This window comes from Henckelia pumila, chromosome 4 (assembly GCF_033568475.1).
Source record: "Henckelia pumila isolate YLH828 chromosome 4, ASM3356847v2, whole genome shotgun sequence".
NCBI classification, from domain to species: domain Eukaryota; kingdom Viridiplantae; phylum Streptophyta; class Magnoliopsida; order Lamiales; family Gesneriaceae; genus Henckelia; species Henckelia pumila.
In genome coordinates this window covers 133,186,137-133,200,881 of record NC_133123.1, presented here as the reverse complement: position 1 = coordinate 133,200,881, position 14,745 = coordinate 133,186,137, and the positions used below count along the sequence as shown (strand labels likewise).

At 41.8% G+C, this 14,745-nt stretch overlaps 1 protein-coding gene across 1 annotated transcript; it reads left to right on the top strand.

The window, feature by feature from the left end:
- Nucleotides 1-1,799: 1,799 nt before the first annotated feature.
- Nucleotides 1,800-8,726, top strand: LOC140861782 (uncharacterized). Its single transcript, XM_073264791.1, has 5 exons — nucleotides 1,800-2,828; nucleotides 6,280-6,610; nucleotides 6,710-6,900; nucleotides 6,982-8,402; nucleotides 8,516-8,726. Exons 1-5 carry the CDS (start codon nucleotides 1,800-1,802, stop codon nucleotides 8,724-8,726), a joined length of 3,183 nt encoding a protein of 1,060 aa, XP_073120892.1.
- The last annotated feature ends 6,019 nt before the right edge of the window (nucleotides 8,727-14,745 follow it).

The following is a 14,745-nucleotide window of genomic DNA, read 5'->3' as shown; positions in this document are numbered from 1 at the left end:
CCGGAGGAGGAAACCACCTCAGCTCATGGATGACCCTAATATAAAAAAAACATCCCTAATCAACCAGAACTGGTTCAGGAGCTCATCTCGTGAGCTCAACCAAGCTCCTCCACCATCACCTCCAGCTCGGGTCAGGAGCTCAATTCGGGAGCTCAGCCAAGCTCCTCCACCATCACCTTCAGCTCGGGTCGGGAGCTCAGCCAAGCTCCTCCACCATCACCTCCATCTCGGGTCGGGAGCTCAGCTCGGGAGCTCGGGAGCTCAGCCAAGCTCCTCCACCGTCACCTCCAGCTCGGGTCGGGAGCTCAGCCAAGCTCCTCCACCATCACTTTCAGCTCGGGTCGGGAGCTCTGGAGTTCATATCAGCCCCGATGTCAGTAGGGAGTTAGCTTAGTAGAGGGGTTGGACAACCTTGATGAGCTAGCTAAGATGTTAGGATCAGTGTTCAGGTTGAGTTCAGGGGTTCAGCAACAACTCACTCATCCCTTTTCCATATGACCCCAGGGAGAGCAGCAGTATAGCGTCCTCATGATGACAGTTCAGCTCAGATTAAGTGTATTGTTATTTTCTTTGTCAGACAAGATTCGGGCGAGATCTCAGCCTAAATATTCGGGATTGTGATCCCGGGATTCGCGAATTCTTGATAAGGAAGGTAGGCGCTAAATCCGAAGCTCTCTCCTATAAATACCAGGTTCACTTTCATTATTTGGATCCTAATTTTTCACTCGTGTGCACACACCACTCTCTATATTTCGCTATCCTAGCATCTGACTTGAGCGTCGGAGGGGATACGCCGGAACACCTTCCGGCCCCCCCTTAACACTCTGGATTAGTGGTTTCAGGTCAGCAGCAGTTCGTCTTTTGTTGGAGGAGTTTCATCAGCTCATCCAAGGAGATCACGTTATTGAGGTAGATCAATTGGCGCCGTCTGTGGGAATTTCAAGCTAAGGCGTAGATATGGCAGGAAGAGGAAGGGGAAGAGGGAATGTGGCGGACATGACTGTGGATCAGCTCAGTCAGTTCATCACTCAAACGGTGCAAGTGGCCATGGGTCAGAATCCACCTCCACTCGTAGGTCAACCAAACCCAATGGATGCAATGTGGGAAGAGATCAGGAGACTGGGTCGGCAAGTCGGAGGTCGGCCTGGGCCTATACAGAGGGAAAGCCCTTTTGCTCGGGCTATTCTAGATGAAGAACTCCCTGCAAATTTTAAGCAACCTACTTTAGGGGAGTATGACGGGAGCTCAGATCCGGAGGAGCATTTGGGGAGATTTGAAAATACAGCCCTGTTGCATAGATATTCAGATGCAATTAAATGCCGGGTCTTCCTCACTACTCTGGTGAGATCAGCTCAGCAATGGTTCAACCTTTTACAGCCTGGTAGCATTCGAAGTTTCAATGACTTCAGCTCAGCTTTTCTACACCAATATGCGAGTAGCAAGAGATATTTGAAGACTTCCCTCAGTTTGTTCAATATGAATCAATCTGAGGTGGAACCGTTGTGGGAGTATGTTCAACGCTTCAATACAGCAGCTCTGAAAGTGCCCGCTGCCACTGCTGACACTTTGGTTAACTCTTTCACTCAAGGGTTGAGAGGAGGAGAGTTTTTCAGATCCTTGGTCAAGAAGCCTCCTTTGACTTATGATGAGCTCCTTAGTCGAGCTGAGAAGTACGTGATTTGGAGGATGCACAGAGACAGAGGAGACAGGAAGGAACGTCTGGGAGCAAGCCCAGTGCCAAGGTGGGAGCAAAGGCAGAGGGGAAGAAAGAAGGAGGAAGGAAGAGGGTTGCAGAAGAGATGAACAGGGTCAAAGGACCCTACCCCTATGTACCACTCTCAGTAAGCCTGGAGAAGGCAATGCAAGTATGTGAGGATAGGCAAGCACTTGTGAGGCCCCGTAATGCTGAGAAAGGCCTGCGGTTACCGCCATCTAACAAGTTTTGCGATTTTCATCAGGAGTATGGGCATATCACCAATGATTGTCAGAGGCTAGGTGAGGACGTTCAAAGGATCATGTATGATGACCCTCGAATCAGAGCTGAGCTGACTCGAAGGGCAAATCCTCCTCGCCAAGGCCGAGCTCCTCAATGGAGGAATCAGGAAAATGAAGTGAGGGGAAATCAACCTGATCATCAGAGAAGAGCTCCGCGAAATGGTCAGAAAGACAGAGTTGAGCAAATTGCAAATCACCCTCATAGGGGCATGATCAATATGATTTCAGGAGGCACTACAGATGGAGATTCAGGAAGGGCTCACAAAGCTCACGAGAGCAGATTAGAAAATTTGGAGGTAAATTCTCAACTCATCTGTCCTACTGATCCGAACATCAGTTTTGGAAGGGAAGATTTAAAGGATGTGGTGGTTCCTCATAATGATCCCTTATTGGTCACCTTGACCATAGCCAATTATGATGTGGCTCGCATCTTTGTTGATACTGGTAGCTCAGTGAACATTATCTTCAAAGAAACCCTTGACCAAATGAAATTGGAAGAATTTGAGTTGGACCCAATCACCACGGAGTTGTATGGGTTCACAGGTCATGCTTTGCAACCGTTGGGACAAATAGTGCTCCCGTTATCTCTTGGAAATGGAGAGCATAGGGTAACCAAAATGTCCTGCTTCACGGTGGTGGATGCACCATCCTCTTTCAATGGAATATTGGGGTGCCCTGCCCTAAGTGATTTCCGAGCCGTGGCATCTACCTATCATCAGAAGTTGAAGTTCCTAAGTGGAAGAGAAGTGGGGGTCGTTCAAGGTGATCAAAAGGCAGCTCGGTTGTGCTATGTGAATAAGGTAAAGATTGATGCAAAGAAGAAGCGTAGGGAGGTAGGAATGGTCTCAGTAGGTCGGACACCGAGGGTTTTTGGACAGAAAGTGCTTTTGGTAGACCTGGCCATGGTCCAGGTCCGGGTCGGACCCGTCGGGTCCGGGTTGGCATTTAGCCAACCCTTAACCGGCCCGCCAATGGCCGGTTCCGGTCCGGGTCGATGAACCGGCGGTTCCGGTCCGGGTCCGGGTTCGGGTCCGGTTAACCGCCGGTTCAGGGTCCGGGCTAAACCGTCCCATTTAAAAAAAAAAAAAAAATTTAGCGCCACAGCGCTTCATTTTCAGCGCTGGGGCGCTACACCTTCGAATTTAATTCAAAGGGGCAGCGCCCCAGCGCTTCATTTTAAGCGCTGGGGCGCTATACCTTCGAATTCAATTTGAAGGGGCCGCAACCCAGCGCTTCATTTTCAGCGCTGGGGCGCTGCCCCTTCGAATTCAATTCGAAGGGGCAGCACCCCAGCACTGCCAATGCAGTGCTGGGGCGCCGAACCTTCTAAATTTTATTTTTTAAAAATTTTTAAACAAATTTTTAATAAAACATATTTTTTAAATAACCTCAATCAAATATTTCATATCTCCATAATAAAAATCTATTACATTTATTAATTAAACAATATATTAGAATTTCAACATCTTAATATCTTATGACTTAATATTACAAATCTATTACATTTTATTCTATTTCAATCGTATTTCCTCCCGTCGTAGTTCCGGATGTTCCTTCGGTATCATCTTGGTCTTCTTCATCACTTTGAATATGTTGTGTTCGAGTAGCGGCTTTTGACCAATCATTGAGCAAACATTGGGCTTCCAAGTTTTCTGGCCTTAAGCTAGAACGTCTTTCGTCCAATATATTTCCTCCAATACTAAATGTTTGCTCCACTGCAACTGTTGAAACTGGACAAGCTAGAATTTCTTTTGCCATTATAGCCAAAATTGGATATATTTGTGTTTTTTGCGACCACCATCTCAAAATGTCAAAGTTTTCCTCGTCTGTATCACTAAAATCAAAAGTAGTGGTAAAATAATTCTCAAGTTCCTGACTGGAACTTGAGGATCCTCGTGGACGTTTCGTCCGTTCCCTTAATAAAAGTTGCGCTTTAGTAAGTTTAGAAGAAACATTACTAGTTGCAGTGGATTGTGTTTCATGTGAAACAATTTGTCCACCATATTTGATGTTATATTCATTATAAATATCAAGTAAATGAGTTTTAATATTAAACAAAATCAATGAGATAGAAGGAATCGTTTCCGCAATAGGCTCCAAAGATTCATAATATAATGTTAACATGTTGTTTAAGCCATCTAATTTAAGTCTAGGATCTAAAACAAAAGCACATAAAAAAATTTCAGGAATGAGCAAAAAATATTTTTGCCATTTTGCTTTCATGACGAGAATACATTGAGCTAAAGCACTATCATTAGAATTAACATGTTCATAAAAAATACAAGCAATGTTGCAACAATGTGTTAAAACTAAATGTGAAGTAGGGTAATAAACACCGGATAATTGGTCACTAGCATCATTAAAAACTTTTAAAATTTCACAAATACTAGTGCATATGTTCCATTGATTTGAAAACAAATAAATATCACGAGCTTGAACAAATTGATGAAAAAATGTACATAATAAATCTTTATATTAAAAAGAGGATAATAACAATTTATATGTTGAATTCCAACGAGTTGGAACATCTCGTGCAAACCGCTTAGGCTTCATACTATTTACTCTACAAAATTTTCCCCATTGCTTCATAACTTGAGGATGTGTCCATAAATAATGAATAGCGTTCCTAATTGGTTGAATATATATGCCTAAACTTTTTAGTCCATCTTGAACACACAAATTTAAAATATGACATGTGCATCTAATATGAAAAAATTTACCACCTAGTGATGGTTTACATATTTCAATAAGCTCACTAATACTAGAAGTATTTGCACTAGCATTATCAAAAGACATTGAAAAAACTTTGGTAGTTAGACCATATTCTTCTAAAATAACAAATATAAGTTGCGAAATATTTTGTGCCGTGTGTGATTCGTTGAAACATCTATATGCAAACAACCTTTTTTGAATGTTCCAATTATTATCAATCCAATGACATATAATACCCATATATGAACAACTTTGCCAATGATCACTCCAAATATCGGAACACAAAGAAACTTTATTATTCAAACTATAAAATTCCTTAATTAATTCTTTCTTTTGATCAACGACTAACTTTTTCATTGTGCGTTTGAGACTATTTCTTGGAATACGTCTAATAGAAGGATTTGCACTTGTAGAAAGCCAATTTTCAAAAGATAATTTATCGCTAAAACTAAAAGAAAGTTGTTCAACCGCACAAAATTTAGCCGTTTCTTCTCTAAATCTAGCTTCGTTATATTTAAATAGTTGAGATTCATTACCCGATTGAGAAGAGAATGCCGGAATTTGAGTTTGAGCACGATCAATCCCAATTTCCACTGGATGATTTTTCTCGATATGTCGCGTCAAAGTTCCATATCCACCTCCTTGTTTAAATTTGTAACATTTTGAACAATATTTGCATTTGGCTTGCAAATCACCGGAGGGAAGCGTAATCTTCTCGAAGTGTTTTGTGAAGATATCGGATGTCGGGCGAGGCACCGCTCGAGTTTGTCTTTGAGAGACCTCCAGATCGTTCATACTTTCTTGACTTGCATGATGACGTGGTGGTGGTTGTTGTTGTTCAACTTTTTGTCTTTGTTGCGCCTCTTGTCGAATTTCTTGAATTTCATCATCGGAATATTCAAGATCAAATCCATCGACATTGAATTGAGGATACTCGACCTCGGGTGGTATGATGCTCTTTTCCTTTGTCACCCCTACGAATTGATCCCGCTCCGGACATTTGTAATTGTATAAATATGAAAATAAATTAACAATTGACAATATACCAATAATCGAAACTTGATATTTTTGATAATTCAAGAAATTGAAATGAATTGAGAATAGAGAGAACGAAGAGTAAATTGTGTAAACAAAATGAAAGGAGGTTGGGGGGTATTTATAGATAAAGAATAAAAAATAGATTTTTTTTTTTTAAAAAAAAAAAAAATCGGCCAACCCGGCGGGTCGAGCGGGTCGACCCGCCGGGTCTACAATGGCCACGAAATCATGGCCGTTGATCTCAACGGCCACGAAATCCTGGCCATTGGATCATGTGGCGCCCATCCGGGTTGGACCGAAATCCTGGCCGTTCGGACCCGTTCAACTCGACGGGTTGGACCGCCGGGTTCCCGGTTTTCCTAAGAGAAAACCGGAACCGGACCGCCTATGGGCCGGTCCGATTCCGGTTCCGGGTCGGGCCCGTTGACCCTGTTAACCGGCCCATTGACCACGGGCCGGTTCCGGTCTGGGTCCGGGCCCAACCCGGCCCTTGACCAGGTCTAGCTTCTGGTGTCTGAAGAAGGTCATGAGAAGGTGGAGTTAAGCCCGGGAGCTCAGGTCGTTAAATTAGCTGCTGACCTCAGCCTGTCGGTGAGGAAAAGCTTGGTTGATTGCTTGAAGAAGAACAAAGACGTTTTTGCTTGGTCTATATCAGAGCTCATAGGGGTTAGTGCAGAAATCATGGTTCATCGACTCAACATTTTTGCGGGATCAAGGCCGATAATGCAGAAAAAGAGACACTTTGGACCTGAAAAGGATAAAGTTATTAAGAAGGAGGTTGATGAGCTCCTTAGGGCAGGTCACATTAGGGAAGTGCAGTTCCCTACTTGGTTGTCGAATGTGGTCCTTGTCCCTAAGAGTTCAGGCAAGTGGAGGATGTGTGTTAATTTCTGAGACTTAAATAAGGCGTGCCCAAAATATTGCTATCCCCTGCCTCGAATTGATTAGTTGGTTGACTCTACAGCAGGTCATCAATATTTGTGTTTCATGGATGCATATCAAGGGTACCACCAAATTCCTTTGGCAGAGGAAGATCAAGATAAAGTAAGTTTCACCACCTCTCATGGAACTTTCTGTTACAGAGTGATGCCTTTTGGTTTAAAGAATGCAGGGGCTACTTATCAGAGACTCATGGAAAGAGTGTTCGCTTCCCAGGTAGATTGAAATGTGGAAGTTTATGTGGATGATATCCTGGTAAATTCTAAAGATGATGAGGGTTTGATTACTGACTTGAAGGAGACCTTTGCCACACTCAGGTCTTACGGAATAAAGCTCAATCTTGAAAAATGTGTGTTTGGATTAAGAGGAGGCAAGTTTTTGGGATACATGGTTACTGAAAGGGGAATTGAGGCTAACCCGGAGAAAGTGCAAGCTATCCGATCCATGTCTCATCCTAGAAATCTGCAGGAAGTTCAAAGGTTGGCAGGAAGGATAGCGGCTCTATCTCGGTTCATATCCCGATCAGCTCATAGAAGTTTACCTTTCTTCAGGGTTCTTCGGAGAGCTAAGAAGTTTGAGTGGGATGCTGAATGCGGGAAGACATTTGATGGCCTAAAAAGCTATTTAGCTGAACTCCCTGTGTTGGCTAAGACAACTCCTGGGGAACCATTGTACATCTATTTATCAGCTATGGAAGGGGCAGTCAGCTCAGTACTTATTAGGCAGGAGGAAGCAGCTCAACACCCTATCTACTTCTTCTCACATGCCCTTAAGGGTGCAGAACTCCGGTATTCGGAGGTGGAAAAGCTAGCGTTGGCCTTGGTTATGACAGCAAGGAAGCCCAGACCTTACTTTCTATCACATCCTATTGTGGTGCTGACCAACAGCCCCATTGGGAGGATATTGACTCGAGTTGATATTTCGGGAAGATTGGTGAAATGGACTACGGAGCTCAGTGAGTATGGCATCCAGTATGAACCAAGGTCAGCCATTAAGGCTCAGGCGTTGGCTGATTTCCTGGCCGAAATGAGACATGTGGGAGCAGAGGATTTGTGGAAAGTATATGTTGATGGCTCTTCTAATAATGAAGGATGTGGAGTGGGGGTGTTTTTGATCTCCCCTCGTGGAGATGAGATCAGGTTGACAGTTAGTTTGGATTTTCGAGCTTCTAATAACGAGGCAGAGTATGAGGCTGTGTTAATCGGCCTCCGAGCAGCTAAGCAAGCTGGGGCAGCTCGGGTGCATCTCTACTCTGATTCACAGTTAGTAGCTCAGCAGGTGAATGGAACGTATGAAGTCAAAAATGAGAAGTTGAAGGAATACATGAGGGCGATAGAGGAAGCTCGGGGTCTCTTTGATGAGGTAATGTTTGAACAAATTCCGAGGGAGAGCAATGAAAAAGCATATTATCTTGCCAAGATGGCTAGCTCACTTCATAACTGGAAGAACAGAGAGGTAGTCGTGCAAGTGGAATTAACACCTTCTACTGAGCTCACACCATTAGCTCAGGAAGAGAGTGACTGGAGAAGAGAGCTCTTGGAGTACATGGAGAAAGGCGAATTACCCAAGGATCCAAAGAAGGCATATCGGTTGAAGCAGAGGAGTCTCCGCTTTGTGATGGTGGAGGGAGTTCTTTATAAGAGGTCATTTTCTGGACCTCTTCTCAAGTGTTTAGGCCCTAAGGAAGCTCATTATGTCTTGAAGGAGATACACGAGGGGTGTTGTGGAAATCACTTGGGTTCTTATTCTCTAGCCCGTAAGGTTATTTAGCGGGATATTTTTGGCCTACTATTTTGAAAGGTGCCATAGCTTTGGTGACTTCTTGTGACAGTTGTCAGCGACATAGCAGACTTCAGCATCAACCAGCAGCGTTAATGAAAGGAATCGTGGCAGCGTGTCCTTTCGATCAGTGGGGAATGGATATTGTGGGTCCTTTCCCTCCACTCCAGCTCAGAAAAAATTCTTGTTGGTCGCTATTGATTACTTCTCTAAGTGGGTGGAGGCGGAGGCCTTGGCTCGAATTACTAAAGGGGAAGTGCTGAAATTTCTATGGAAGAATATAGTATGCAGATTTGGGGTACCTAGGAAGCTTATTGAAAGAGTGGGTGCCCGGATAGCCAACTTGTGGCTAAGGGCTTTTATGACTCTATGTATAAACAATCTTTGTTTAATATAATTTACATTTTATAATGGCATTTTCTTTATCTTCCTATATATTGTTATATTATGATATATTATTGTTGTTTTGATAAAGACCTTGAATATACTATAGTGTATGTAAGATGTGATAGTACATTGGGATGACTATCATGAAACACATCTTATAGTCACTGTATATTCTAAACAGTTCTTAGTCAATTGAGTCATCCGCAAATAAGGATAATGATTGCTCGAGATTGAGACTAGCATTTGCGATGCCTAGTACCACGTTTCATTGGTATGAAACATAGAGATGTTCAAAGCATGCAAATGGATATTCATATGATGAATGATCGAACTACCCTATCCGGACTTTCCAAGTGGTTATCACTTATCGAGTGGATAAAGTCCGCGGTTTTGGTTATACACCATTAGTCCTTACTACTTGAAACATCATTGAGACTCTATATGCTAGTACTGTACTTTGACTCATTTACCGACTCTATTGGGGTCATCAGGTGTCGGGATTGGGTACAGTTACTGTAGTAGCCCGTACCCTAATTGAGTAATTAAAGGATTAATGCTAATTAAATAAATAGGGTATCGGACGGATCGGAAGCTCCGAAGGCACGATCGGAAGCTCCGAACAGGATCGGAAGCTTCGATGAGCGATCGGAGGCACCGATAATATTACGTCATCCATGACGTGTGGTTAGATTGGAAGCTCCGATCACCCCTATCCGAAGTCAACAAGTGATATTTTGACACGTGGCAGATCAGGATCTTCGGAAGCTCCGATGGCAGGATCGGACGTTTCGATCGAGGTTCGGACGTTCCGATCGTTGTCTATAAATAGAGGGCCAAGGCTTCATTTCCAATTGCCAATTCCGAGTATTTCCCTCTCCTTTCTAGTCTATTCAAGTTGTTCTAGCCTTCCTAGGCTTGACCCGGCAGTCGGCGAGGCGTTCGGTAGTCGTAGCGGAGTTGTGCCCAAGTTCTGGAGGCATCGACATCAAAGGGCTAACGACAGACGAAGGTATAGCTTTTGCTTCCTATAAATATTTAGGAGTATGCAATAGCTTAGTTAAGGCTTTTAGAGCGCTTTAATGATAGTAGTATCATTTGGCAGTATAGAGCAGACTATAAGCGTGGACCTAGAGTTGGTAGAGCTTGCACTGATTTGAGGTACGGAAGTACTGTTCGAGATATCCTGACTGAGTATGCATATATTATGTGACTGCATGATTTATATGTCATGATATTATGCTGCATTCATTTTCATCTTGCTGTATCTCTTTCGAGATGTCTATTAGTAGGGTTGTACCCTATCCTGTTAGTGGATGGACTTCCATCGATTTGGGTCCGACGTATCCACGGTTATCTCGGTATGGGAGCCACCTCCTGAAGCGACGGCACAGCGTGCTACATACTAGGGCCCGGTCTGTCTCTGTTATCTGATCCTTGACCTCGAGTCTATAGGGAGTTCACTTTGCATGCATGTATACTCATACTCTCGTACTGAGCGTTTTATGCTCACGTCTCGTACTCTGTATTTTTGGACACCCTATTCCATGGGGCAGGTTTGCGATTGGACGAGGAGGGTGGATCCAGGAGGGGCTAGTCAGTGGTTGGCCAGCTGGAGCTTCGTCTAGGTTTTATTACTGTTGTTTGGGTTGATACAGCTATTCGATTTGGTTGTATATTATTTGGATAAATTACAGATTCCTTTACTTGGGATTGTATAACGTTTATGGTTTCCACAGCTTTATTCTGATATCTGTTTAATTAAGTTAATTGCATGCATAAGTTCTGTTTAGTAGGTGATCTGGGTAAGGGTCACTACATTTATGGTATCAGAGCATGCAAAAGAATTCTTGGGATTTAGTCTCATCATGAGGTATTTTTGTAGATGTCAAATTGTGACGACCGGAGTTCTCATGGCAGTATTTGATATGAATTCTTAATGTATGGAAGGCAAACACGACTATATTAAAATCGTACCCTCAATCCAATAACAAAAGAAATCAAGAAATTTGCCCAATCTTGAAACAAGTAAAAAGTTTTGGGTTAACCACCTCTAGCTTACAACGAAACTAGCAACAGTAACCACGAAAAAAAACAATTGATCACAACGAGACCTTCAGAAAACCTATTTCTGACAACCCACGAGGATAATCAATCGACAAACGCCACAAAGCTATGAAACTTTGATAAGTTTGATTTTTGGGTAAGCAAAAGCTTAATAAAATTCTAGAGAGAATTTTGTATGGAATAATCAATAATCTGAAATCTTAATTGTTATTAAAATAATGAATGTTTGTTGTATTTATAATACAACTACAAAATAATAAAAGATATCGTAAAATAATTCAAAATATAGCTAAAGATATCAAAGATATCTCCTAAAAGTTTCCTAGTAGGAATAAAACTCTCAAAAATAGAAAATAATGCCAAAATATCAAAAAGTCTCGCACACACACAAAACGCCGAACTGTGTGAGAGAGAGTACAGGCGCGGGCACGCGTGGGCAGGCGCGGGCGCGGGCGCGCATAGGACTCTGTCTTGAAATCTTAAAAACAACGGATCAGGCGTGGGCGCGCATAAGGTCCTGTCCGCCATATGCGGGTGCGCGTCAATGAGGCGCGGGCGCGCATACCTCTCGGGTCTTGTCACCTCTTTTTATGTTTTCTTTGATATTTCCTCTACTCTCTTGACTTTTTTGGACTTCAATAAGATTATAACATCCCTCAAAATGATCTTCAAGCATTCCAATGTCCATTATCAACGATTGAAGCGCATCTTTGAATTTCTTAGCTCATCCTCTCGTAATCGGTCCTCTTGGCATCTCCAACGGATCCTTAATCACTTGATCAACAGGCGAGGTATTCATGATCGCATCATCCTCCCCTTCTTGAAAAGGATTTGTCCTCAAATCTTGATCATCTCCTACATCAAATGGAGACAAATCAGAAACATTGAAAGTAGCACTGACGTTATACTCACCTGGTAGATCTAATTTGTAGGCATTGTCATTGATCCGCTCCACGACTTAGAAAGGTCTGTCGCCTTTAGGTAATAATTTAGAATGCCGCTTCTTCGAAAAATGCTCCTTCCTCAAGTGCAACCAAACCCAATCACCCGGTTCAAATACAACCTTCTTTTTACCTTTATTTGCTTGCTTTGTGTATTGCAAGTTCTTTTTCTCAATGTTCGCTTTCACCTTCTCATGCAAATTTCTCACAAACTCAGCCTTTTTCTTTCCATCCATACTAACCCTTTCACTCATAGGCAAAGACATCAAATCCAACGGGGTTAAAGGATTAAAACCATACACAATTTCAAAAGGTGAAAAATTTGTAGTAGAATGCACACTACGATTATATGCAAACTCCACAAATGGCAAACACTCTTCCTAACTTTTCAAATTCTTTTTAATTATAGCACGCAACAAAGTTCCTAATGTCCTATTAACAACCTCAGTTTGACCATCCGTTTGAGGATGACATGTAGTCGAAAACAGTAATTTAGTACCAAGCTTGCACCATAATGTTTTCCAAAAGTAACTCAAGAAACGAGTATCTCTATCAGAAACAATACTCCTAGGCATGCCATGCAATCTAACAATTTCATTAAAGAAAAAGTCCGCAATGTGAGATGCATCATCAGATTTATAACAAGCAATAAAATGAGCCATTTTCGAAAATCTATCAACCACCACAAACACAGAATCCCTCCCCTTCTTAGATCTTGGTAATCCTAAAACAAAATCCATCGAAATATCTACCCATGGTTCACTAGGAACAGGAAGTGGGGTATACAATCCATGCGATTGTGTCTTAGACTTAGCTTTCCTACAAGTCACACATCTCTCACAAATACTCTCAACATCATGCTTCATATATGGCCAATAAAAATGTTCATGCAACGTATCATAAGTTCTAGCCACACCAAAATGCCCCATCAAACCACCCCCATGTGATTCCCTAACAAGTAATTCACGTATGGACGATTTAGGAACACACAATTTATCTTCCTTAAACAGATATCTATCATGCATGAAAAATTTATCCTTCGGACCATGCAAACATGAAACATAAATCTCACTAAAATCATGATCATTGGCATACAACTCCTTCACATACTCAAATCCCAAAAACTTAGAGTCCAGAGTAGATAGAAGCATATACCTTCGTGATAGAGCATCTGCTACCACGTTTTTTTTCCCTTGCTTGTACTTGATAATATAGGGAAAAGTCTCCACAAACGCCACCCACTTGGCATGTCTCTTGTTCAGCTTTTGTTGTCCTTTGAGATGTTTCAAAGACTCATGATCCGTATGAATCACAAATTCTTTTGGCCTCAAATAATGCTGCCACGTTTCAAGAACACGAACCAAGGCATAGAACTCTTTGTCGTAGGTAGGATAATTCAAGGACGCTCCACTTAGCTTCTCACTGAAATATGCAATCGGTCTCCCACCTTGCATCAAGACACCTCCAATTCCTACACCTGACGCATCACATTCAATTTCAAAAGTGTTAGAAAAATCAGGTAATACAAGTAAAGGAGCATTAATTAATTTTTGCTTAATAATATCAAAAGACTTCTCTTGCTCCTCGCCCCAATGGAATGGAACGTTATTCTTTATCACCGCAGTCATAGGAGCCGCCAAAGTGCTGAAATCTTTTACAAATCTCCTATAGAAACTTGCAAGACCATGAAAACTCCGAACTTGACCAATAGAAGTAGGCGTTGGCCAATCTCGAATTGCACTTACCTTGTCCTCATCAACTTTGACACCTTGAGCGCTCACAACAAAACCAAGAAACACAAGTTCTTTTGTACAAAATACACACTTTTTCAAATTAGCATACAAATGTTCAACCTTTAGTGTGATTAACACAATCCTCAAGTGTTCAACATGCTCATTCAAACTTTTACTATACACCAAGATATCATCAAAATATACCACAATAAATTTTCCAATATAAGCATGCAAAACATGATTCATTAACCTCATAAAAGTACTAGGTGCATTAGTTAACCCAAATGGCATAACCATCCACTCATACAACCCATACTTAGTTTTAAAAGCAGTTTTCCATTCATCACCTTCTCTCATCCGAATTTGATGGTAACCACTCTTAAGATCAATTTTACTAAAGATGCTAGAACCATACAATTCATCCAACATATCATCTAGTCTAGGAATAGGATGCCTATACTTGATGGTAATATTGTTAAAAGCTCTACAATCAACATACATTCTCCATGAACCGTCTTTCTTAGGCACTAACAAAACAGGTACAACACAAGGAGACATAGACTCACGCACAAATCCCTTATCAAGAAGTTCACTTACCTGCCTTTGTAGCTCTTTTGTTTCTTCCGGATTACTCCTATAAGCTGGACGATTCGGTAATGCACTTCCGGGCACAAGATCAATTTGATGCTCAATTCCCCTCAAAGATGGTAGTCCTTGAGGTAAATCCTCCGGAAATAATTCTTCAAATTCCTGCAAGAGAGAAACAACATTGCTCGGAAGATTTTCGGCTATATCACTTGTGTTAAGGAGAATCTTCTTATAGAAAATCAACACAAGTGGAGTATGCACATGTAAAATCTCTCGCAACTCACTCTTTTGGGCCATGTATATTTTTTTATCGGCCTCTTTCCTCTCAATTTTTTTCTCATCTTTTTTTCTTTCATTATTTTTTTCTAAGGCCATCTCACTTTTTTGTTCACTCTTTTTTTCGGCCTCTTCTTTCTTTTTCTTTTGCAAATGATCCTCCAATATTTTCTTCGGAGTCATAGGCAACAATACAACAGATTCCTTTTTCATAGTAAAGGAATAACTATTTTTAAATCCATCATGTGTCACCTTCCTATCAAATTGCCACGGTCTACCCAACAAGATATGAC